The sequence below is a fragment of the Merops nubicus genome, unplaced genomic scaffold (assembly GCF_000691845.1).
Source record: "Merops nubicus isolate BGI_N331 unplaced genomic scaffold, ASM69184v1 scaffold4220, whole genome shotgun sequence".
Classification (NCBI taxonomy): Eukaryota; Metazoa; Chordata; class Aves; order Coraciiformes; family Meropidae; genus Merops; species Merops nubicus.
Window position 1 is genome coordinate 90588 of NW_008583526.1, and position 22634 is coordinate 113221.

General features: G+C 39.9%; 1 protein-coding gene across 1 annotated transcript in view; it reads left to right on the forward strand.

The window, feature by feature from the left end:
• The window catches only part of LOC103773670 (diacylglycerol kinase eta-like), a gene marked incomplete at both ends in the record, with an annotated part of 36710 nt that extends 14457 nt beyond the window's left edge, over positions 1-22253 (forward strand). The window contains 9 exons of the mRNA XM_008941048.1: positions 4721-4825; positions 5153-5285; positions 12318-12424; positions 13522-13647; positions 14814-14916; positions 16605-16767; positions 19145-19253; positions 19558-19697; positions 22169-22253. Of these exons, the coding sequence (XP_008939296.1) occupies positions 4721-4825; positions 5153-5285; positions 12318-12424; positions 13522-13647; positions 14814-14916; positions 16605-16767; positions 19145-19253; positions 19558-19697; positions 22169-22253 (1071 nt within the window). The remainder of the gene's footprint in view (positions 1-4720; positions 4826-5152; positions 5286-12317; positions 12425-13521; positions 13648-14813; positions 14917-16604; positions 16768-19144; positions 19254-19557; positions 19698-22168) is intronic.
• Positions 22254-22634: the final 381 nt, after the last annotated feature.

The window sequence follows — 22634 nt, forward strand, 5'->3', positions numbered from 1 at the left end:
CTCTCTCTCTCTCTTTGTATCTCCTTCTCTTCATTACTCCAGAAGGGTTTTTTAAAAATATCTGTCCAAAGAACAGGAAGACTGTTTCCCTGCCCGTTTCAGGTTCTAAGTGATGTTTCTACATTACTAAGTCAATTCAAGATTGGCCACACAAAGTGCTATTAGTGTAATGCCTGATAATACTTTAGGGCCCCAGAAGGTGCCTTAATGCAAATATCATGTTGCAGGAAGCAGGGTGCTTCACAATAGCAGCTGTGATGCTGCTTAAATGTAGACCATAATTTTCTTGATTAGCAAATGTAGTAGTGTCTGCATTTTTCTTTGAATAAGTAAAGCAGAAATGTAGCCACTAAGCTTTGGAAACTTTTCTTATGTATTGCTGATATGATAAAATATGTTAAAAATTAGGCAGTAGGCTTTAACTGAACTCTCAGTGATTTCATTTTGTAGGTTATAAGGCTAAACCCATTGTGTTGAAGGTATATAGAATGTTACCAGTAAAGTTAGCCCCTTTGAAAGTGAAAGATGCTTTTAAACTTACACTGAATTTAATGCCAGTTTTATTTCCTTTCAGGGTGTTAAGCTTGCTATTAATGGATGCTGTCTGAAAGAAGAGTTGCAGTAGTGGCCCAAAACTTGACTATGTATTTTTCCTCAGAGTCATCTCCAGATGTGTGTGTGCATATATATATGAGTATGTGTATATTTTCAGAAGCCAAATTATCTTAGTGTCAGCATGTGTGAAAATCCAAGTTCATGGCAAGACCTATGTGATGGCAGACTGAGCAATGTCCTCTTGTTCATTCCTTCATTCCCAGCTCAAGAGGTCCCCTGTTTTTCTGCACAGAACAGGAATATTAACACAGCAGTGGGCCATTTTTCTTCCTATCCAAACATTCTTTATTCCCTATGAAGTTTTAGGACTTGTGTTGTTCACCTTCAACTTTTAAGACTTTGTATGCTCACTCTTCCCTTATACCTACTATGTTAAAAGTGTTTTTTATTCTCAGTATCTCAATTTTGTTACTTTCCAGTATACTGCAGTATCTGGCTTCGATAACTTTTCTCTTCCAAAACCAGCAATGACTTCTTCCTGGCTGCTTGACAGCAATGAAAATTTTCAAAGTAACTTAATCTTCTAAATTAAATCTGCTTGATTTATTTATTTTTAAGGCCTTTTTTCTGTCTTCATCCTTCTTGATTTGTCTTCTGCTTTGTCAGCATGTGAACCATTAGCACCTGAGTTCCTCCAAGATACAGGAGTTTTCTTACTCTGGTGTTACCTCAGTGGTCTTCCAGTGGTTCCTCTGGCACTTCCTTTATCATTGTATTACACAATTATGTCTGTTGAGAGTGTAGCATATTCAGAGTGATATATAAATAATAGTATTTGGGACAGAAAGCATTAATTTGTAAAAAAGGTAATGTAGTATAAAAAAAAAAGATCCTCGTGCTGGTCAGTAGAAGAAAAGATACAGGACTTTGAATATAGCTACATGCAATGAGATAGGATTACGATTAAGATCCAAATTGACATGGCTGGAAAATAGTTTTAAGGTCAATGAAATCCATTTTAATTTTGCTTGTGCCTGTGTACGGGTTCAGTTGTCTTTAATGAGGACCCTCTGAACATGCCACTTAAGTCAGTTAGTCAGAAATTCTGTAAGCACCCATGAGACAGCATGCCTTCTGTGGAGATGCAGGTGAGGTACAGGAGGTCACTCTGAGCTCAGGACGAGCAAGAACAAGTAGACTGAGTTAGCATAAAACCCTGGAGCCATACTGAATCGAGGCAGCAGAATAGCAGTAGCAGGCTCTCAGGAAAGACCTGTCAACAGCAGAGCTTGGACAGTGAGGCTCCCACTTGTGTAACTTCACAACATTCACTCGCTGGATTTTGAGGACTTGCTAAAGGTTTTGAGAATTGTGTGTTACAGTCTGTGATGCATCTCTTCCTGATGAATTTGTCAAGTATGTTCTTAGACATTTATACTTACGGTCTTCTCAACATCCTTTGGGATTTGTTTTCAAGCCTAAAAACTGCTAGATTTAGGAAAAAACCACTTCTTGTCGATGGCTAACAATTTCCTTGGTTCCCTGATTCTTGTGTTATGTGAAATATCTAGCAAGTAATGAGAGTACATTTTCTCCATGATTTTGTAGGTTGAAGTAGATGAGAACCTAAAAGGACTGCTTACTTTCTCTTCTTTTTCCTTGTTTAACAAAAAAATCCAAACATTGCTAACATTTTTTGCATATAATGCATTTTGGATTTTTTTATGTTATCATATACCTTCTTGAAGTTTGTTGTTAAAAGTATGTAAATCAAAGAGAACCTACAGTTTAGTCATCATGTTATAGATGCTGTATTTACAAATACGTATCTCCTCCAACTTTCCACTTCATTTTTATAGCACTGCTAATAACTGATCCTACATTCACGTGTTCTTCAGTATATAATTTAACTTCTAGACTGTTGAGGTGCTCGGGGGTTTTATGCTCTACATTAAATTTATTATGATCTGAATTTAATAAGAAGCTGGGATATAGGACTTTCTGGTATGTTTAGATGCATTAGCCAGCAATATTTGGTGATGTGATTTAGTTACCAGTACATGGTACACCTTACCAGTACATAAACACCTTTTGAGATGGCCTTGGATGACCCACCTGGCTTTTTTTTTAGCTGCTGTTCTGGGTGCTATGGGCATCTGTCATATTTACCTGTCCCCTGCCAATACTGCAGATACCAAAGGGCATCTCCATTGGCACCAGATAACCACATGTGAACAACTGAGCGAAGGCATTGATTTTGGGAGGGGGCAGTGGGGGGTGCACAGGGGATTTCTGTGCTCAGTGGTATTAAAGACATGAGTAATATAAATAAATATTACTTGAAAAGATCAAGATTGTCAGTTTTCAGCAATAAATGCAGCTGTTCTTGCTGAATGGCATTTCACAGCATCTGGTTACAGGTTAGCATCAGCAGTGGTGAATGGGGGAAGGATGGATGCAAGGTGCAGGGTTTGGGTGGATTTGTCCTTACTTGATCCATATTATAATGTCATGCTATATGAGAGGAAGTGATCCGGTGGGTGTAGTGGCCCAAATAAGATTTCTGAGTCCACTGAAAGCTGGAAATTCCAGCAAAATGCTGATTGTTTCTGGAGCCAGGGTAATATTATGATTTAATGGCTTTTCTGGGCTTCACTTGATGACCTGGCCTAGAAGAACATTTTGCAGTGATGAAGCGTCTGTGTGGCTCCAAAGTAACGAGAGAAGCATTGCTCTTTGCAGTGACTGTTCTTCAGGAAGGGCCACGGAGAGCCACTAATAAACCTTATTAAAAAGCTTGAGCAGGATTGAAGGAAATAGAAAACAGAGAAATGATTCCATCCCGTGGCACGTGAGTACCACTGGAAAAAAAAAAAGGCAGGCCCAGAGGGTTTTTGCCTCCCCTCCATGTGACTTGCAGCTTGCTGCACTTCAGTTGCATTGCCTCTGAGATATGTTAAAGTGCAGCTCAGTTTAACGAACAAGTGGATAGGACAAATCAAGGCTAGAGACTATTTACAGCAGAGACTGGGTAAGTGAATGCTGCTTTGGATATGTGCTTAGTAATATTGTGCAAATGTTACAATATCTAGCCTATAGCATTTAAAACTGTACTCAGAGGTGTAAATTTTTGGTGGTCCTTTCTTTGTTTTACTGAATTCACAAGTGTGGATGGTGCATACTGTGCAATAGATTTCTGCATAAGACTGATAAAGGATTTAATTTTATTTTTCAGACTTCCTACAGCAAACCAAATAACTTTCCTCTAATTCCATGTACTTACTTTGTTTTAAATTCTTTGCTATGTAAGTAACTGCTTCATCTATTTTAGTGCAGTGCTCAAAATAATTTCAGTGGGAGTTCGCTGATAGTTTCTGATGCCTTCCTGTTATTTTAATTATTTTTCTACTGATGAGGGAGAGGGGAAAACAGCTTATACTCTGAACCTTCTAGATACAGCATTTTCAGATTTTTAGAATCCAACTCCAGACCACTGAAAACTCCCCAGCATCAACTTGTTCTAGGAATTCATTCAGCCATCCTAGTAGGATATGATTTCAGCTGTTTGCTTCTCTGTGTCTTTTTCTAAAGATTTATGTTTGTTTTTATACTGAGTTTTATATAGAAAGTTCTGTTTTAAATTTATGTATGTTTAAATTTGTGTCAATTTAATATCAATGTACAAGACAGATAAATATGTTGAAAGCTTTTGGTTTTGCCTAAGACTGCCAGACTTTTGATTTGGATATGTTTTTGTCTCTAGCAATTGGAATGGACCTTGCAGTTGCTGTAATGCTGTTGTGAAGTAAGACTGCAATCCTGGTCAATTAGTGTTTTCCAGAGGGGTTGTTATAGCACTTTCAGTGCCTGCCATTTGAGTATTTAAATCTCAGTGCTTAGACAAAGAGATGAGAAGGAGGAATGATCAATATAGATTGTAAAGACCTATACCAATGCCAGATTTAAATCTTTGAACCTAAAAAAAGAAAAGCAAACTCTTTTGTTGTTGTTAGTGTCTTAAAGAAAATATTTTTCAGCATTCAATGTCTTGTGATGTAAGGCATATCTTCCTTTTGCATCATCTCATAGGAAAGAGGACATTAACTATCATAATCTATCATGATAATTACTATCTGGATTAATCATAATGCATTATCTTTTTCAGATAATAACTCCATTTAGGAGGCTAATATTGTGTGCTGAGAACAGAAAAGAAATGGAGGACTGGATAAGCTCTCTGAAGTCCGTTCAGTCCAGAGAACACTATGAGGTAAGTTGACATCCTTCTTGGTGCAGCCTGTTCTAGCTCAAGAGATCTAACTGTAGGACACACAGCTGGAGTGTTCACCCTCCTTGGTGTGGAAGGGGTGTCTAATGTCAGAGCAAAGTTTCACGTTAATACCTTGACTAGTGAGGTGAGAGCTTATTGCCACCCTTTTGTTTAGAAGCGTGGAGGGAGAGGTGGCTAAGTACCCTTTGGGAGATGCTTGTGCTGGACGTTGCATTGCTGTCCCCTCTCCTGAGGAGCCGTAGGGAATTTTAGTCACCGTAGCTGTTTTCTGTACTTGCAAATTTGTCTTAACTTCTCCTTTACTAGACCGCACAGTTTAATGTGGAACATTTCTCAGGGATGCATAACTGGTACGCCTGCTCCCACGCCAGACCCACCTTCTGCAACGTGTGCAGAGAGAGCCTCTCTGGAGTCACCTCCCACGGCCTGTCCTGCGAAGGTAAACCAGCGCCTGCCCCTGCTCCTGGCTCTGCAGGCAGAGGGCTGCCAGGCTAGCGAGCAGTGAGGCTGAAGTAATGAGTAAGGAGAACGCCTGCAGGGACACATCTGTTCAGTAGAATGACTTCCTGCTGGGCAGAGGGGTTGCTAATGGTCTGGCTCACCTTCTTCATGCTCCAGGTGCCTTTTTCTAACTCAACTAAATAAGGTGGTTCCTTCTGCTGCAGCAAACAGTTTGGGATGTGCTGGGCAGACAGTTTGAAAGAAAAGATAGGATTTGTTTGATTTGCCCATCAAAATGTGAAACAAAATAGTCTTACTGATTTGCAGGTTCAGCATTCCTGAGGGAAGGAGTCATAACGGCAGTTTCTTCCCCAAATCTATAAAAATTCTTCACTAGCACTTTGTCCAGCACTATGACCTCTTCCACTCCAATTCTTGTTTGCTCTGTTGCTGCAGTACAGGCAGGACAGATGAGGACAGGTTTAGTGCTTTAAAAATTCTCTGGTGCAGTGAGAAGTAGATGCCTTTACATTTTGATGGGTCAACAAATGAAATCTAGCACAAAGAAGGAGGTGTGGCTAAGACTTCAGTATTAAGCTTATCTGGAGAAGTGGTATTTCTCAAACAAATATTTATAATAAAACTGAAACAGCTTATTTATTGTATGCAGGTTCTGTAAAAAAGTGGTAACAAGCCTGCTTGTGTTAGAACCCAGCAGAAAATAAAGCTTCTGTATGATGTTATGATAAATATGAAATGCAGAGATATTAAATTACCAAAATAACTGTCCAGAAAAGATTTGCAGTTACACCCGTCCAAACTTGACTGTTTGGGTGCATGTTACCCCACTGCAAATGCATTTCTGTAATTGATGCTGTTACAGTACTTGAGGTCTGAGCATAATAATGTGTATTAAGGAAATCTCACGAAGGAAACATTAACCCACTGTCCTGAATTGTCCATGCTTTTAATGTAGCTAATGGTGCAGTTGCCAAGGAACGGGACGAACCCGTTTCGTAGAAATTAGGAGTAGCATAGTTACTTCCAGCTTCTCTGCTGTGTGTTTTCCACTGTGTATAAGTCGTTTGGACGGTTTTAAGGCAATTATGGTCTTTTTGATGTCTGATATTGGCAGATGGAAGTATCATGTGCTTAACTCAAAGGCAGTTGTATTGCCTGTGTGTACAAATACAGTTATATTTGCTCAGGCAAAGGAGGGACTTCTTTCCTTTCCTAAGTTAATATTGTAGCTATTTTGAAAAGCTTTTTAGTAAGAATTATATTTCCAAGTCTATCAGTGTTAATGATTATAGTTTTTTTTCCTGTTTTTTTTTTTCAGTGTCTTATTGTGCTTCTAAGCATGGTTTTAATTTCCAAGGTATTGGTGTTGACTATGCATTAAGGAAGTTTCCTTATCCAGATTTGGACTTTGTCACCTTTCTGCATAAGTCATTACAAATTAATGCTCCATTTATCCATATTTCCAATGCCAGTTATCTTTCAGCAGTTTTTACACATGGCTCATGAGAGTAGTTTGGATTTACTTTCACTGAGCCACAGCTTCATAAACATGTCTGACCTGGATTGGCACATATGGAGACACTATGTTATTCTTCTATCTGTTAATAAGATTACCTCCTTGTACTTCTCATCTGCTAGTTCATATCTATTTTCTTTTCTTTTTTTCTAAGTATGTTTTAAAAGAAAAAGAGAATTTCAATTATGCATCTAATCTAAATCATTTTACAGCTGACTCTTTTACTGGAATACTCATACTTTGACTGATGCTGTGTACCTGTAAAAACCCCATGTTAGCCATCCTTAATTCTTTATTTAAGAAGTGTGTTTTTGTTTGATACTACTTCTTTCTCTGAAATTCTTATGTGACAGAGTTCATGTTTACTTGCTTCTGCCACGTGCACTTCTAATGCATTTCGCCATCTATTTTTTTGACTCACCCTGTGTCAGCCTTATACACTGTTTGAGGAGACAGTGTAGGAAGTATGGAGTCTTAAGATTCCCCAGACATGTTCTGTGCTACTTTTTCTCATTAGATCTTTAAAAAACCTGTTTAAATATTCATGCCTGGCATCTGAAACCTCTAGCACTGCTTTACACTGGGAACCCATTTATATATATCCTGAATTCAATTATTTGTGTGATTATTGATCCCAGGCTACTTTATTATGTCTTCTATTGAGAAGCATGAGAGGTTTCTTCTCAAGAGATATTGCAGCTCTTCCTCCTCACACTGACACGCCAAATTATCTTGAAAGTAGCTTAGAGTCTCTCTATTTTTTGTGGTCTGATTCTTGACTGTTAGCTGTAGGTAAAAACAAAAATAAATCCCACTGCTAATATTTTGCAGCTTATGACACTTCAGAAGATCAATCCTGTAATGTTTTATTCTCTTAGACCTGCTGATCTCCAGCAGCACTACACAACTGTGGGTTTTTTCACTCTGAGCATGTAATAAGCTTCATTTCTTTTGGAGATAAGATGGATGCCTTCTTTTTTCAGCACACCTTCCCTCACAGTAGCCTTCAGCAAAGGCTGACTAAACTAACTGCAGACCACCTTGAAGATACTCCTGTATGTTTTGTGGAAGCCAGTGTAGGAAAGTATGTTAATATGCTGGGGAAAAAGTACTGTAGTGTGAACTTGGGTCTTTTCAGAAGTCATCGAATCGATGCGGATATCAAACTGAAGATGTAATTTCATATTAAACCAGGCTTTATATAGATTGTTATCTACATAACCTCTTTCACAGCTCTCTAGCCTCAATTACTCTGTATTAATACCCTATTTCTATCCCAAGTCATTGCCAGTGGAACGCTGCCTTTATGGTTATTCTCAAATACGTATTTCTTCATGTGGTGTGTTCATTATCATGACTGAATCTTGATTGTTGAATATCAAATGTACCTACTAAGCTGGAGACTACAGTTTAAATGATTTGCTTCCTCCTGTGATGAATTGCACAAAAGAACTCTTTAGGATTGTAAAGTCAAGCAATTGAATTAAATTGCTTCTGCAAGTGCACTTGGTCTTTTTTTGTTATGACTGGTTTGGTTTTTTTCCCCTACAAACCCCTGTTCTTACCCACTGCACAGGGTGCTACTGTACATGCACTGCTTGGGTTGCCATTGTCTCCAGGATTTGTGCCATGTATTCTCACGGGCTGGAGACTGGGTAGTGAATGAAGCAGTTAGGAAGAGAAGGGATGTTCATTGTTACAGAATTAAGGAGTAGTAGAAAACTGTGTCCTGTGACTTTGTATCACTCTGTGCCCCTCTGTAATCTCAGGGAAATTACTTATATAAGATTCTTGATCAAATCACTGGCTGTGTGTTGTTTATAATCTGGGACCTGAGTTTTCTATAACTGCAAAAATCAGTAGAAGCTCTTCTGAAGCCACTGATATATTGAAGGAATACAGTATTGGGAAAAAAGGCCTTAACTGTAGTAGTGATGAGTGTAATAATAATAATAATTTTAAAAGGCCAGGAAGAAATCAATATTTGTGTCTAAAAGGTAGCAGTTCGTCAGTTTTTGGTAAATAAGGCAAATGCCTGTTAAAATCATTGGGACCAGAGCCCAGCACAGGTCACTTGCCGGGAGCCGCCCGCTGCGTGCAGTGGAGGAGGGTCCTGTGCTCAGAGAGCAGCTGGCTGGGCAGCTGGGCTGCACGCCTGCATGCAGCTGGTGTGTTCCAAACTGTGTGTTACGTGACTTTGTAACAGGAGTATTCTTTAGCAGCCTGTTTGTAAGATTAAATTCACTTGGAGAGTTACTTACTTGGGTGAAAAGAGTAAAAACTACCAAGAAACTCCTGAATTTTACCCTCTATAACATAGAGACAAGCTTCAAACTGGAGTGAAGTGAGGTTGCCCTATTTTCACAAGTCACTCTGTTTTCACTGTGGATTGTCTATCCTTCATGTGACAGTCTTCTTGGAAACAAAACAGCACGTTTCTTCAAATACCTGAAATCAAATCCTTCTACCTTGACAACTTAAACTTTAGATAGCAGCTCAGGAATCCTCAGATCAGTTTCAAAACATTCCCTTTGGCCTTTGAAGTTGGAAAAGAACAGTCTGAGCTGGTTGTTCTTTGAAGAACACAGAAGAGAAAACTCATCATAAAATAGCTGTTAGAGTGGTAAGTTTGGGGGAGAAAGAATAATATGCTGCCCATGTAGTTGAATTAATTGATGGGTGGTTAGAATAAAAGGCCTTTAAGATAGAAGTGTTCTGTTACAAATGTGTATATTTTCAGTGCAATAGATCCTATGATAATATTCAGTAATGCTGAGTTTCCTTTATTATAGATAATAATAGCTCTAGATTTCATCACTGTATTTGACAGCAGATGCTGGTACCACTGTGACAACTGTTTGCTAATTAATTGATTCTCTTGGTTTGCTTTCTGAGAGACCTGATTCATATTCCTGCTAGAAATATTTACACAGGAAGTTAAAATTGAAAATAAGATTCTACAAATATTTTAGATTTGGTTTGGCTAAGATTTTTCCTTTCTCATTGCTGTGGTTTGGGGTCAGGGCAGCCCCCAGGGAAGGGTCCCAGGCTGGACTGGGCCACAGATGGACTGGGCACAGGAGCTGGGTTCTGGAGCTCAGTTCAGGAACACAGGGCTCAGGATCAAAGGCAGGATGGATGGAGTCCTCCTCGGATGTGGCCACTGCAGCAGCAGCAGCCAGAGCCCAGCAGCCGCCGAGGGGAGAAGGGAAGAGAAGAAGCACGGAAGGGGCGAGGGAAGGGGCTTGTCCCTCCTCATCCTCCAGCTTCACTGGCTGTGCCAGCTGTGGGGTGGAACACCCCACTGGGGAATCCTGGGGTCAGTTCTCCTGCCCGCTCCTCCCCACAGGTGTGGGGCACTTTCTGCCCCCTCTGTGTGGGATCCAAGCTCAGCAGTGGCCTTGGTCTGCACACCAACCCCTGGCAGTGACTCTGAACATGAAGTCTTGTCACTGCTAAAATCAGACAGTTTGTGAAAACGCTGCCAACTTCAGGCAGAGCAGTTCATTAGAAGAGCTTCAGCTAAAACACAAAATCATTGAGCAGAACCAGCTCTGTTTTACCCCAAACCAGGACACTCATGTTTTAACTTTCATTGCTGAACTAGTGGTATTTGACATCTAGTGGTATGTTTGCATGTTTCCAAAAGATTTCAGATACCATGCTGGTTCATTAGTGGGATGCATTGTTACCTCTGGCAAAAGAAATTAGGGAGTAGTGGTAACTAAGGTTGAGATTTGATTTAAAATTTTCCTTTCTATACCTGTCTCTTCTGTACTGCTATGTATTTGGCTTGAAAATTACATCTGTCTCTTAAGGTCATTGGTTTTGGTAATGTTTACTGCTCAGAGTAACATGAATTGTGGTTTGATTATATTGGATCTTCAGGAGGGTGACCTACAAAAAGAGATTGGGTGAGTTGTATACTGTACCCACAAAGCAAACATGAATTGTTGCTTGCCATGCATGGCATGGCTTGGTGAGCTCTTCAGAGCCTGGGTTTGAATTTGTCCGTGCCTTGCTGAGAGAGCAGAGGTTGAATGCAGGGTCCTGAGATCTTGTTGAATCTCAGCTCAACAGGATTTGAAAATTCCCTTCCTTTGTTATGCTTTTGGGATTTGGAATTTCCTAATGCCTCTCATCCTGGATTTGTTGTATTTTGATCCCTGTGGCAAAGCAAATGCCTGCCATTTCTGAGTCACTTGAAAATGCTTCCTTTGTTCCTGTGCTTCTGTGAGAGATGACTTCTTTAGACACTTGGGACCAGCTTAGGTTGGCAAACAGGCACTGTGATTGGAAATGCAAGCCTACCCTGTTAGCTGAGGGACATGGGACAGCTGCACACTCCAGGTCTATGAATTCTGCTCTTGTAAATGACATGGGGATATACTTTAAAAACAACAAAACTTCTTTTTCTGTTTCCTTCTGTGTTTGAGCTAAGCACATACTTTCACATCTCTCCCAGAACAGTGAGGATTGCTCTCAAACTCAGATGTTGCTTACACAGTCTCAATTCAATTTTTAAATTGATCTGGCAATGGATCGGTGGAATTAAAATGAGAAATTTATGATTCACCAGACCTTTTGTACCATGGCTTAATGTTTTTTAATGGTGGACAGGCTCCTTGTCAAATACTTGTTTGAAAAGAGACTACTGCTTCTGGTCTTCTGGCTAGTTCTCATAAACCTTTAATGGCCTTTGCCAAAATAATTTATATAATGCACTCTCAATAGAATGATGTCATGCACTTCCAGTAACAGAAATACCCACAGTTGGGTGCATCAATCTTTTTGGTCTAATATTATATCATTAACTAGTCATATTAATTGAATTGGGGAAAATACAAATAGTTATTAGATTGTCAGAATGTCTGCCTGTACTACATGCTTGTGCTGAGCATTCCAGTTAGTAGATCTTTAATAAATAATCTGCCAAGAAGTCAGGCTTTTCTTCACTTAATGTAACCTCTTGGAAAGTACTGTAACCACCAGTATCCTCAATAACTGCATCACCCCCTAACCCTTCACGTTCTCAGCTTCTGGGCAAACAGGCCCAGTATGGTGCCTAAAAGGGCTCCTTGGAGTAAAGAAACAGCTCCTGAAGCAAGACACTTGTGAAACACTGTCCTATTGAAATTGCAAATTGAAACCAAGTATCTGAGCTGTGTCACTGAAGGAATAGAAATATCAAAACCACAGTTAACGATTTGTTTGTACCATATTTCCTTGCATTGCATCTGAAAAAATGGAGAGTGATGTGGATTTGAGGACACACTTAACATGGGCTGCAGCTAAGCAGTTAACCCCAGTTTAGAGTACTGAAGCTGGAGTGATTGGGAGCTGGATTTTCTTTCCATTTGATTGTGTCACGTGTGCAATACTAAATGACACGTATGTGACTGTTTTGTGGAAGGTCTGTGTTTAATTTTTTTAAAGGCATGTAACACTGAAATTCAGGAAATAACATAGTACATATCTGTGTGTGTCTTCCAGTGTGTAAGTTTAAAGCACATAAAAGGTGTGCTGTCCGAGCAACAAACAACTGCAAGTGGACTACCTTAGCCTCAATTGGGAAGGACATCATTGAAGATGAAGATGGTGTAAGTACTATTAATATTTACAGTACTTTCCAAAGCTGTTTTTAGTTATGGGGGAAAAAAAAGAAGCCTAAGGATAGAAATGTTCCCATGTGACCCACTGAAGTCGGTGGTAGGTGGCTATGTTCCTGAACACTTTTCAAAGATTATTGTGGTATTTAGAACAAAAGTTACTTTCCTGTCTCACAAGACAGGTTTAGTATCTGTGGGCACTAGATTGCAGCCATGTTACAAGTTTTTAAAGGCTGCATGCAGAGCAGCTCTGCAGCTGGAGAACTGCTCCCAGAAGTTCCTGCTGCTCCTAAGCAAAGGTGGTATTTTGTCCTGGTGCCGTGCTGGTTTGGCAGCCTGCTTTGTGTCCTCCTTACTGACAGCTCTACTGCAGGAGGCCTGTGTGGAATTCACTTGACGTGTGGGAGGTTTTTTACTGATGAAAGCAGGAATTTTAAAATTAGCAAGAGAAATGACAAAAGCTTTTCAGAAGTTTATTGTTCTAGATGGGTTATTCCGACAAGCACAATTATGTATGTGCCACTGGCGTGAAGCTTCTTCCAAGAAGGGTAGTGATAAGTTGGACACCTTTGAGTGTCCTGAGTTGCCCATGGGGTTGATGGGACAAAGAGTGCACTGAGTAAAGCTTTGCACTGCATTTAGGGACTAATTTATAGAGCTGTGACTTACCAGCCATGGTGAGGGGTTATGTAAAGCCACAAAGGTGTTCTGCTGTCCTGCCTATCTCCTGACCTGATTGATAGTTATTTTAATTGGTTTGTGTCATGTAGTCAACATTAAGTGAATGGATACTTGTATTAAGGAGTCTCTAATTTTAACCGCCCCCCGTTGTTTCATGGTTCTTTGCTACCATAGTACCATGAATAGTTTGCCTGCCTTCCTCAGCTATGACATTTTCTGCTGAGCTTGTGAAGGACCACCCCAGTCCACATTCATAGCTGTTGCCTTGGGTGGCTGCTCAGCCATACCTGCTTCTTCAAAGAAAGGATAGAGCTGTGGGGAAGAGTTTAAATTCATCTGTATTTGAGAGGCAAAAGCCTCTAATTTCTGCTGTGGAGTATTTAACTGTTGTGACTGGTTCTTCACAGATAGCTATGCCTCACCAGTGGCTGGAGGGCAACCTGCCCGTCAGTGCCAAGTGCGCCGTCTGTGACAAGACCTGCGGCAGCGTCTTGCGCCTGCAAGACTGGAAGTGCCTTTGGTGTAAAGCTATGGTAGGTGCAATGAGCCCTGTCCAAGCGTCTAGGATTCTGCCAGCTTTATTGCTCACCAGTATTTCTGTTCTGTCATTTTATAACTGTGATGTTGGATGCAAGTAGGAGCAGGCAGCTTGTGCAAACTCGGGTCTCTCTAATGTTCATATCTCGTGACCATCCTACGTGCTCCAGTTAATTTTTTGTGCACCCACAGATGCATCTCTTCTTAAAGAGCTGTTGTCATCTAATGTGCTTTATCTGCCTTCTCCTAGCTGATAACTGAAGGTTCACATGCCTGTTTTGGACCCCTAATAATCATGGTGTTTTCTTGTCCCTTTTATTATAGATACTGCTCCAATCACACTTTAGTAATAGTAGTAATATTTTGATTATATTAATATGTATCAATATTACTGTAGTAATGTTTTTATTGCTACAAAATCTTGAAGTTCTTTTCTTCAGGAAACTCTGTAAGGTGCTGATTGAAATTCTGTAACATACTACTGCACTTTCCCCATAGTACAATCTTCTCAATTTTTGTTTAACATGTCTGAAAAGATAGGATTCATATGCTACGGTATAGAAGTGGAAAGTCAGCAAGTTTTTTACTGTTGAAGCTTTTGGCATATAGATGTCTGAGGCTTTGTGTGTAGGCAGTAGGAAATGATTGGCATCTCCAGAAGTGATGTGGAATGCATGTGAAGGGCAGAACCCTCTGCGTGTGCCTGTTTTTCCAGTAAGTATGGAAGAGACTTCTACAACACGTAGGCTGTGGGACCCACCTTTGGCAGGTTGGTCTGGTTTGGTGGGTGTGATACCAAAGTGTCTTCCCAAATAGCCAGCTAGGCCAGGCATGCCCAGAGCCATGGGTGCCTGCTGCCCCAGCACGGGTGCTGGCTGCTGGGAATTGGGCCCTCCCTTGCTCACGGATGGAGGTAGGTGATTCCCCTGGAAGGATGATTCATATCTGCTCTATGTGTAGCTGAAGGTAAAGTACTCTAAACTTAGTTTTGTGGAATGAGCCTTTGTGGTTGGACACGCATGGGTTTTTTCCAGTCTTGATCATGTTCCCTCTACACCTAAATGTTAGATATTAGTCCATTTTTCTTACGTAGACACTGTATCAATTATACTTTCACTCTGAAATTCCACTGTAGGGAAGTAATTTTTTGTTTCTTTTGCAGGTTCACACTGCTTGTAAAGACCTATATCCTCGTAAATGTCCACTTGGCCAGTGCAAGGTATCGATCATACCTCCAACAGCACTGAACAGTATAGACTCGGATGGTACGTAGCATGGTGCTGTGTTAAGTGGTGCCTCTGGATGCCTAGTGAGATCTGAATAGCTCAACAGGGCCAAAACCCTCCTGTGAGCAGGTCAAGGCAGTCTTCAAATGTAGAGAAAAGTAACATTTTCTGCGTAGCATTTTAGAGGCTTGACTGATGTGATATTAAAATTGTTTTTGAAAGTTCTGCACTAGAAATTTTCTCCATTTTTATTTATGACCCTTGGAAACTTTTCAAGCCAATGACCAGGGTCCTCAGATGAAGTGGGCTGATCCCTGCCTGGCATGCATCAATCATACTGTGAGTTCTCAAATTTTAGATAACTTTGCTTTCTGCAGAGGTAGGCTACCTGAATGCCTCAGAGACAACAACTACTGTACCAAGCTAGAGAGAGGAATTGCTTCCATAGCTCCCCCCAGTTTATTTTTTTTTCTATAAAATATAAGCAGCATAAGAATCTTGTAACACACAGACAAAAACCCAGCAAATGTCAAAACTCAGGTGCTCTTTGAAGGCTCAGGACAGACACACCAGCAGTGGGAGAGTGCACTTAAAAGGCAGGGAATGGATTTAATAAGGAGTCTCATGAAATCTAACTGCTTTAACTTTATAGTCTGTCTTGATAGCAAATGTAGACCAACAGCTTTAATACAATTTAATGGGTTTTATTGTGTGAAGTTAGTAAAAGTGATTGTTTGTGCTGTATATATTCACTCTATTTACTTGCTAAGTGGTGTCTTGGACCAGAGTGTCATGCTGCTGGTTATTACTCATGGTAGGAAGATTCTTCCATACATGGAATTATTTTTCTCAGCATTTAAATAAATTAACCAAACCTCATTTTTTAAGTTATACATTGTGATAATGTGGAATTAAATTAGCAACCTGTAATGCAAATTTTTTATTTGTAGTTTTAGTAATTTTTGTAATAATTGAAAATAATGAAGTCCTTTTAACATGGCCTGAAACAAGTGTCAAACCTGTACCTGTGGTGTCTGATTTGGAAATGCTGCTGAGAAACCATGGACTGGTCATGTTACTGACAACAGGGTCCATGAAGATTACTTGCTAAGGTCCTGAGAGAAAGGCTGCTCTAATTAGTTAAGCCCTGCCCTGACTTTAATAAGCTTTGGATCACAGCTGAATGTCTGCTGTTGACTGATTCTATTAGTTCTGTTAGTGAGAAGTAAGTTCTCATGTTCCCCTGCAGGTCTCCCTTAGGCACAGCTGCCTGTGTGACTGTGACATCTGTGAGCACTCTCAGAATGCACACACAGACATGGATTGTCCGTTCAGCCCAGCATGGTTAAAGAGAAATCAGGATAAAAGTCAAACACTTGCAACTGAAATATCTATTTAATTATGTGATAATCCATGAAGATGAGGCTTGAGAAGTATGCTAAAAGATTAGTAAACTTTTTCACTGTGGAAAAACAATAAAACTATTGTCTTCAGGATTTTACTAAATCTAAGTACTGAAAATACTGTAAATTAAAAACTGAACGGGTAAATCTTGAGCAACTACGTTTTCTTTGCAGGGCTACTATTCAGTTTAGCATTTACATTATGCATGATAAAATGTACTCCTTTTGTCCTTCATCCCTTTCTTCCACTCTCCCATGATTTCTTTTTGCGTTGTTCATATTAGAAAGCCTTATTTATTTCATTCTTTCTAACTATGTTCACAGGTTTCTGGAAAGCTACATGCCCGCCATCCTGTGCCAGTCCTCTTTTAGTTTTTGTTAACTCAAAGAGTGGAGACAATCAGGGAGTAAAGTTCCTTCGGCGATTCAAACAGTCCTTAAATCCAGCTCAGGTGTTCGATTTAATGAATGGAGGACCTCACTTAGGGTAATGACCTTGGAAATCTTGGGCAATCATTTCCCCAGGGGAATTCAGCACAAGGGACAGTGTTGTGTTACGCCTTGTTGCTAATTCTACCAGCCTCTATTGTGACTTCCTAATTAAAATCTAAGAGATAAAAATGTCAGGATGAATTCTGGTGTATGAAGAGATTGTGGCATAGTATTTTCTTTTTTTGAAAAACTCACTTGAAAATTCAAAACCAAAACCTATCAGCACAAGTGTTTCGTGGCTTTTTGGCTAGCTTTGACTTCTGCTAATTGGTAAGGTTGAAAACCGTGGCAAATGTTTAGATGCTTTCCTGAATTAGGGCCTTCATGCACAGTTGCCTGGGTGCTTTTCTCCCATTTCATAAGTGTAAATGTCAGTGGGGGACTCTGCAGTGGGTGATGGACAAGTGCACTAAAACGTCTGTCATCAGAAAACTGCATTTGAAATATGGTTTAGGCAACATATGCAAATGGTCAGGAAAATGAGCATCTCACAAAATTTGGGGTAAGAACACAATTAAAACCATCAAGCATTCAACAAAATGTAGGAGCTGATTGTGGGAGAGACACGGGTGAAATTTAGATGGCAGTGGCTGCAACCCAAGAGTCTTTGCACATTCATAAAGATTATAAATTCCTGCATGTTCTTCTGCTGCCTAACTTAATTCCACTCAAATGTAGCATTGTTATTAAATGGTCTATTAATAGATCAGTTACAGCAACTAGAAACTCTAATTTTTTGCTCTTAAAGATGCAGAATTAGGCTTGCATGGTAAAAATGTGGATGAAACAAATGCACAAAACTTCAATTCGAACAGTGGGTAAATAATACAAATACGATGGAATACAGCTGTGGATTTTTATAATTAGTACTGTGTTATGCACATACTATATTAGCTCTTTAAGTTGTAATATCCTTTTCATTATAACCCTGATAATATGCATTTAATCTAAGTCCCTTTTGGCTAACATTTGATACATGTACTTATAATGACAGATAAAAGTTCTTAATTGGAGACACAATTTTTGAGAGAGGACAGTCTGAAAAATATGTCTGTCTGTTTGCAAGCTCTCTTGCTGCATACAGCTGTACCTAACAGCAGCGTGGTTTAGGAGGCTCACTCTGGTTTTGCACAGTAATCATGGGGCAGTTTGGTTGCTTTTAAATATTTTTTTTTTCCAATCAGTTTCCAAAGAGAGGTCCTTATCTTTTCCTGTCAGGTCGTGTGGATGTCTTCATTTTTCTAGTTGATCTAAAAAGCAGAGTTGCATTCTTCAAGACAGTGTATTTCAAGGGGTTTTCTCCCTTTTCTCAGGGTAGGAGAAATTGTTGCTGTATCACCAGTTTTTTCCTCTTAAATATCTGCATCTTTTGTTCTGAATAGGTATCTGCCTGTCGTAAACAAGTGAAATAATTTTCTTTAAAAAAAAATGTAAATGCCTGAAAAAAATTGTGATCTTAATATGTTGCTTTATAGAAATAGTTCTGAGATTATACATATTCTGGAAAATAACATGCATTAAAAATAAATGTCTTTATTATTTTAAGAGTTTATGCTTTCCAGTTCTGTCTTTTTTTAAGTTTAAAACCCTGTTGGTTTTACCTCTTGGCTGTTTCTTCACATCTCATCTCCCTTTCCTCTGTCTCTCACCTTTTTGTTCTGTCTCTCCTCCCTTTCTGCACTGCCCAAATGTTGTATCCTGGAGGTATTAAAACTCAGAGAACAGGAGAAAGAGCCATAGGAAGTGCAAGCAGGATATGGCTTTAAAGATCTAATACGAAATATTCGTATTATTTGTCTCATATTGCTGTGATCACATTATGTATAATAATTGCCTCCGACGGTCCTTGCATTTAGTTATTATTATGATAACTACATTATTGTTCATTATATGGTACATTATGATAGTGCACATTGTAATCATGTAGTTGTGCACTGGCAAAGGCCAGGCTGTGCTGTCGTTGTGCCTTAACCTGTTCTTGAGAAAAGTCTCTGGTGGTGCCTCGTGCTTCTGGCTGAGGTGGTAACCACAGAGCAGCTGCAATTTCATAGCTTAACTTTTTTTTTTTTTAATATCAACTAAATTAATATAATTATATTAATAAAATCCTGAAAACAATATCAAGGGAATTGTTTTAAGTAAAACTTGGCATGTTATTTATCAGAAATGTGAGTATCAGTGGAATATACAGCAATAGGTGGGATGCAGATAGGTTTTTTGGGTAAATGGTTATATCCACACACCCTAGAACAAGAAAAGAAGGACCATAAGGGTGCCATGCACCACATTTTCTTGTAACAGCTGCTAATGAATGTAATTGCTCTTTTGGGGAGGGCCAGAACTGGCTCTAACGGGCTGTGTTTTCTCTGCAGTTTGCGGTTATTTCAGAAGTTTGACAACTTCAGGATTCTTGTGTGTGGTGGCGATGGAAGCGTTGGTTGGGTCTTGTCAGAAATTGATAAGCTCAGCCTGCACAAACAGGCAAGTGGGAACAGTTACTTTCCTGGACTGTACTGACCAGACTTAATTTAGTTTGCTTACTTTCCCCCTCACTTGGTTCTGTCATATCTCTGTATATGGCCTGAACCAAATAGTTACTGTTAAGTGGAAATTTTCACTGATACAAACAGGACAAGTTGTATTGGGATTGCACAGTTTGATTGACAAGCTTTGGACATCAGCTACATAATTAGCATTTGTTGCTTGAAATAACCAGCATTTATAATAGTTTGTACGTTTTCTTTCTAGTTTTCAATAGCAGATTTGCTCCTGTGTTGTGTTTCAGTGTCAGTTAGGAGTGCTGCCCCTGGGCACTGGAAATGACCTTGCTCGTGTCCTTGGCTGGGGAGGATCCTGTGATGATGACACGCAGCTTCCTCAGATTCTGGAGAAGCTAGAACGAGCCAGCACGAAAATGTTAGACAGGTAAACCAAATGTCCATGTTCATGATTTACTGTGAGATTCAGATTGTATTTCTTTTGGTTTCTGATGGGTTATGGTTTCTGACAGCCTAAATCTGTCTTATAGACTTGGTGTTCGGTGCTTTTGGTTTTGAGGGTGCAGATCACGATCAGGAGGGAAGCTGTGATAGTAATGGGGATAGTTCTTCAACCTGTTTCTAAACTGAAGAGTCAGGGGGGAGAGCAGTTGATGAAATTAGGAAGTGTGTTGTCCAAAGATGAACAAAAGGTGACAGTTTATTGCATAACTGACAGAGTTGCATAACTGCCTGTGACAGGAAGTTGTAAGCATTAAGAAATTGTGTAGATTCCAAACCACTTGGGGCAGTTTTACAGACCCCATGCATGCCACCAAATGCCATTAAAGGCAGCACCTTTATTTAGGAAATACCTGGGCTCTCTGTCCTTGGATGTAGGCAGGACTTGCATCGTGTTCTTACACCCTTCATATAATTTCCTGGGGCGTCACCTGTGCACAGGATGCTGGTCCAACTGGATCTTTGGCTTGATCCACTACTAATATTTATGTTGGAGGCATTTTCCTAGTCAAAACCAAGAGATCGTCCCGATCCTTGTTTTGTGTAGCTTACATCCATAAAGCAAAAGAGCAATCCCCATTTTAAAAGAAGCCAGAGAAGATGACGGTCATGTTGTTCCAGTGAAGGTGTAATACTACTTTTTGAGAGGAGTATTACTTAGTCTGTTCCTTTATCTCATGGGTGTTTCTGTTCTTGCTCTAGTTATAAACACTTGAATGATCTCAAAGGCAATTTTATTTTAGTTTTTTTTTTAATGAAATAGAGGAGCAAGTCCTTTCTTATTTTAAGCTTTTCTGCAGAACTTGCAAGACTACTTGATCATTTTACTGCAAAGTATGTAGAGAAATGCTTGTTACTGATCCTTAGAAATAATTGTTGGCCTGGGCATTCTGAAAGATTTGTCGATTAAATCACGTTTATCTTTTTTTCTGTACTGAAAAAAGCTTAGTTTTATCTTTTGTCCTAATTTCAGTAGACTTGCTCCCAAGGCCACCTGCAGTGGTTACTTGTTCCTTTCAGCAGGCTTTGAAGGATGTTGCTGTTAGTGGTTTCTATTCTGTCTGTGCTGTAGAGTGTTGTTCTTTACCAGGGGAAAAACGTTGTTTGGCAGTTGACTCGACAGAGGGATGGGATGTCATCCAGAGGGACCTAGACAAGTTTCAGAAGTAAGCCCGTGTAAACCTCATGAAGATCAACAAGGCCAAGTGCAAGGTTCTGCACCTAGGTGGGGGCAATCCTCAGTGTCAGTACAGACTGGGAGATGGTGTGATTGGGAGCAGCCCTGAGCAGAAGGACCTGGGGGTACTGGTGCATGAAGAGAATGGATATGAATGAGCAGCATGTGCTGGCAGCCCAGAAAGGCTGCATCAGAAGAGGCACAGCCAGCAGGTCGAGGGAGGTGATTCTGTCTCCACTCTGCTGAGACCCCACCTGGAGCACGGCATCCACCCCTGGAGCCCTCAGCACAAGAAGGACGTGAACCTCTTGGAGTGTGTCCAGGAGAGGGCCTCAAAAATGATCGGGGAGCTGGAGCAGCTCTGCTGAGAGGACAGGCTGAGGGAGTTGGGGCTGTTCAGCCTGGAGAAGAGGAGGCTCCAGTGAGGGCTTGTGGTGGCCTTCCAGTACTTAAAAGGGGCCACTGTGAAAGATGGGGACAATCTTTTTAGCAGGGCCTGTTGTGACAGGACAAGAGGTAATGGATTTAAACTAGAAGAGGGAGATTAGACTAGCTATAAGGAAGAAATGTGTTTACAACAACGGTGGTGAAACACTGGGATAGATTTCCCAGAGGGGTGGTAGATGTCCCATCCCTGGAGACATTCAAGGTCAGGTTGGATGGGACTCTGAGCAACTAAAGTAGTTGAAGATGCCCCTGCACGCTGCAGGGGGCTTGGACTAGATGACCTTTAAAGGTCCCGTCCAAACCAAACCATTCTGTGATCCTGTGATGTGTCAGTGGAGGTTCCTCACCATCTGGTTTGGTCTTATGTGTGCCTCTCCTAGTTGATAAGAAAAGTTGGTGTTACCTTAGAGCATTTTCTCTAGGAACAAGTCCATTTTCCTTTGACTTCTGCAGTTACTTTGCACAATTCTTTTACATTCTGGAAGTTTTGCTGGAAAATCTTTGTTGCCTGCACTGAGTGTTTCATGATTAGTTCACAAATATGGCTCATTATCAAATCACTAACAAATAATCTGAGCGCTAAAGCAAGTTATTGCTGTTAATCTCAATTATTTCACTCATACACAATTAGGTTACAATTGAAAATTGAGCGGCCCTTTTTTTTTTATTTTAACAAACTAATCTGTGCTGTGACAATGAATTTGCTTTTTCATCATATGGTGGAGGAAAGGTTAAACATTCTGGAAACTTAAAAGGTGCTATGTTTCTTTCAGGTGGAGTATAATGTCCTATGAATTGAAATTACCAGCAAAGCCTTCTATTCTTCCAGTGACTGCAGAAGAGTCAGAGGAATGCCAGGTAGACTTTTCCTTTTGTTTTTTTTTTTGTTTCATATACTTAACTTTGAGAATCTGGCATGGCAATGTTTATAATTGAAATACTTGTGTGAGAAATAGGAGTAGACGCTTCCCAATGTAACTGAAAGGAGTTAGCATCTGTTCATGGAGTCTATCTCAAGCAATTAGGTTGTCCACTTCTGCCCTGTTTTCTGCAAATGAATGAAGGTAGGGAGTCTTTAGCAGATCAGTCAGAAAAAAATTCTTCCTGAAAAAAAAAAATTTTAATATATATGCTATATCTCTTTCCATATTATATAATACAGTATGTTGATATAATAAAGTTATTCTATTGCATAATAATATAATACATTATATATTTTACATAATTATTGTATATAAG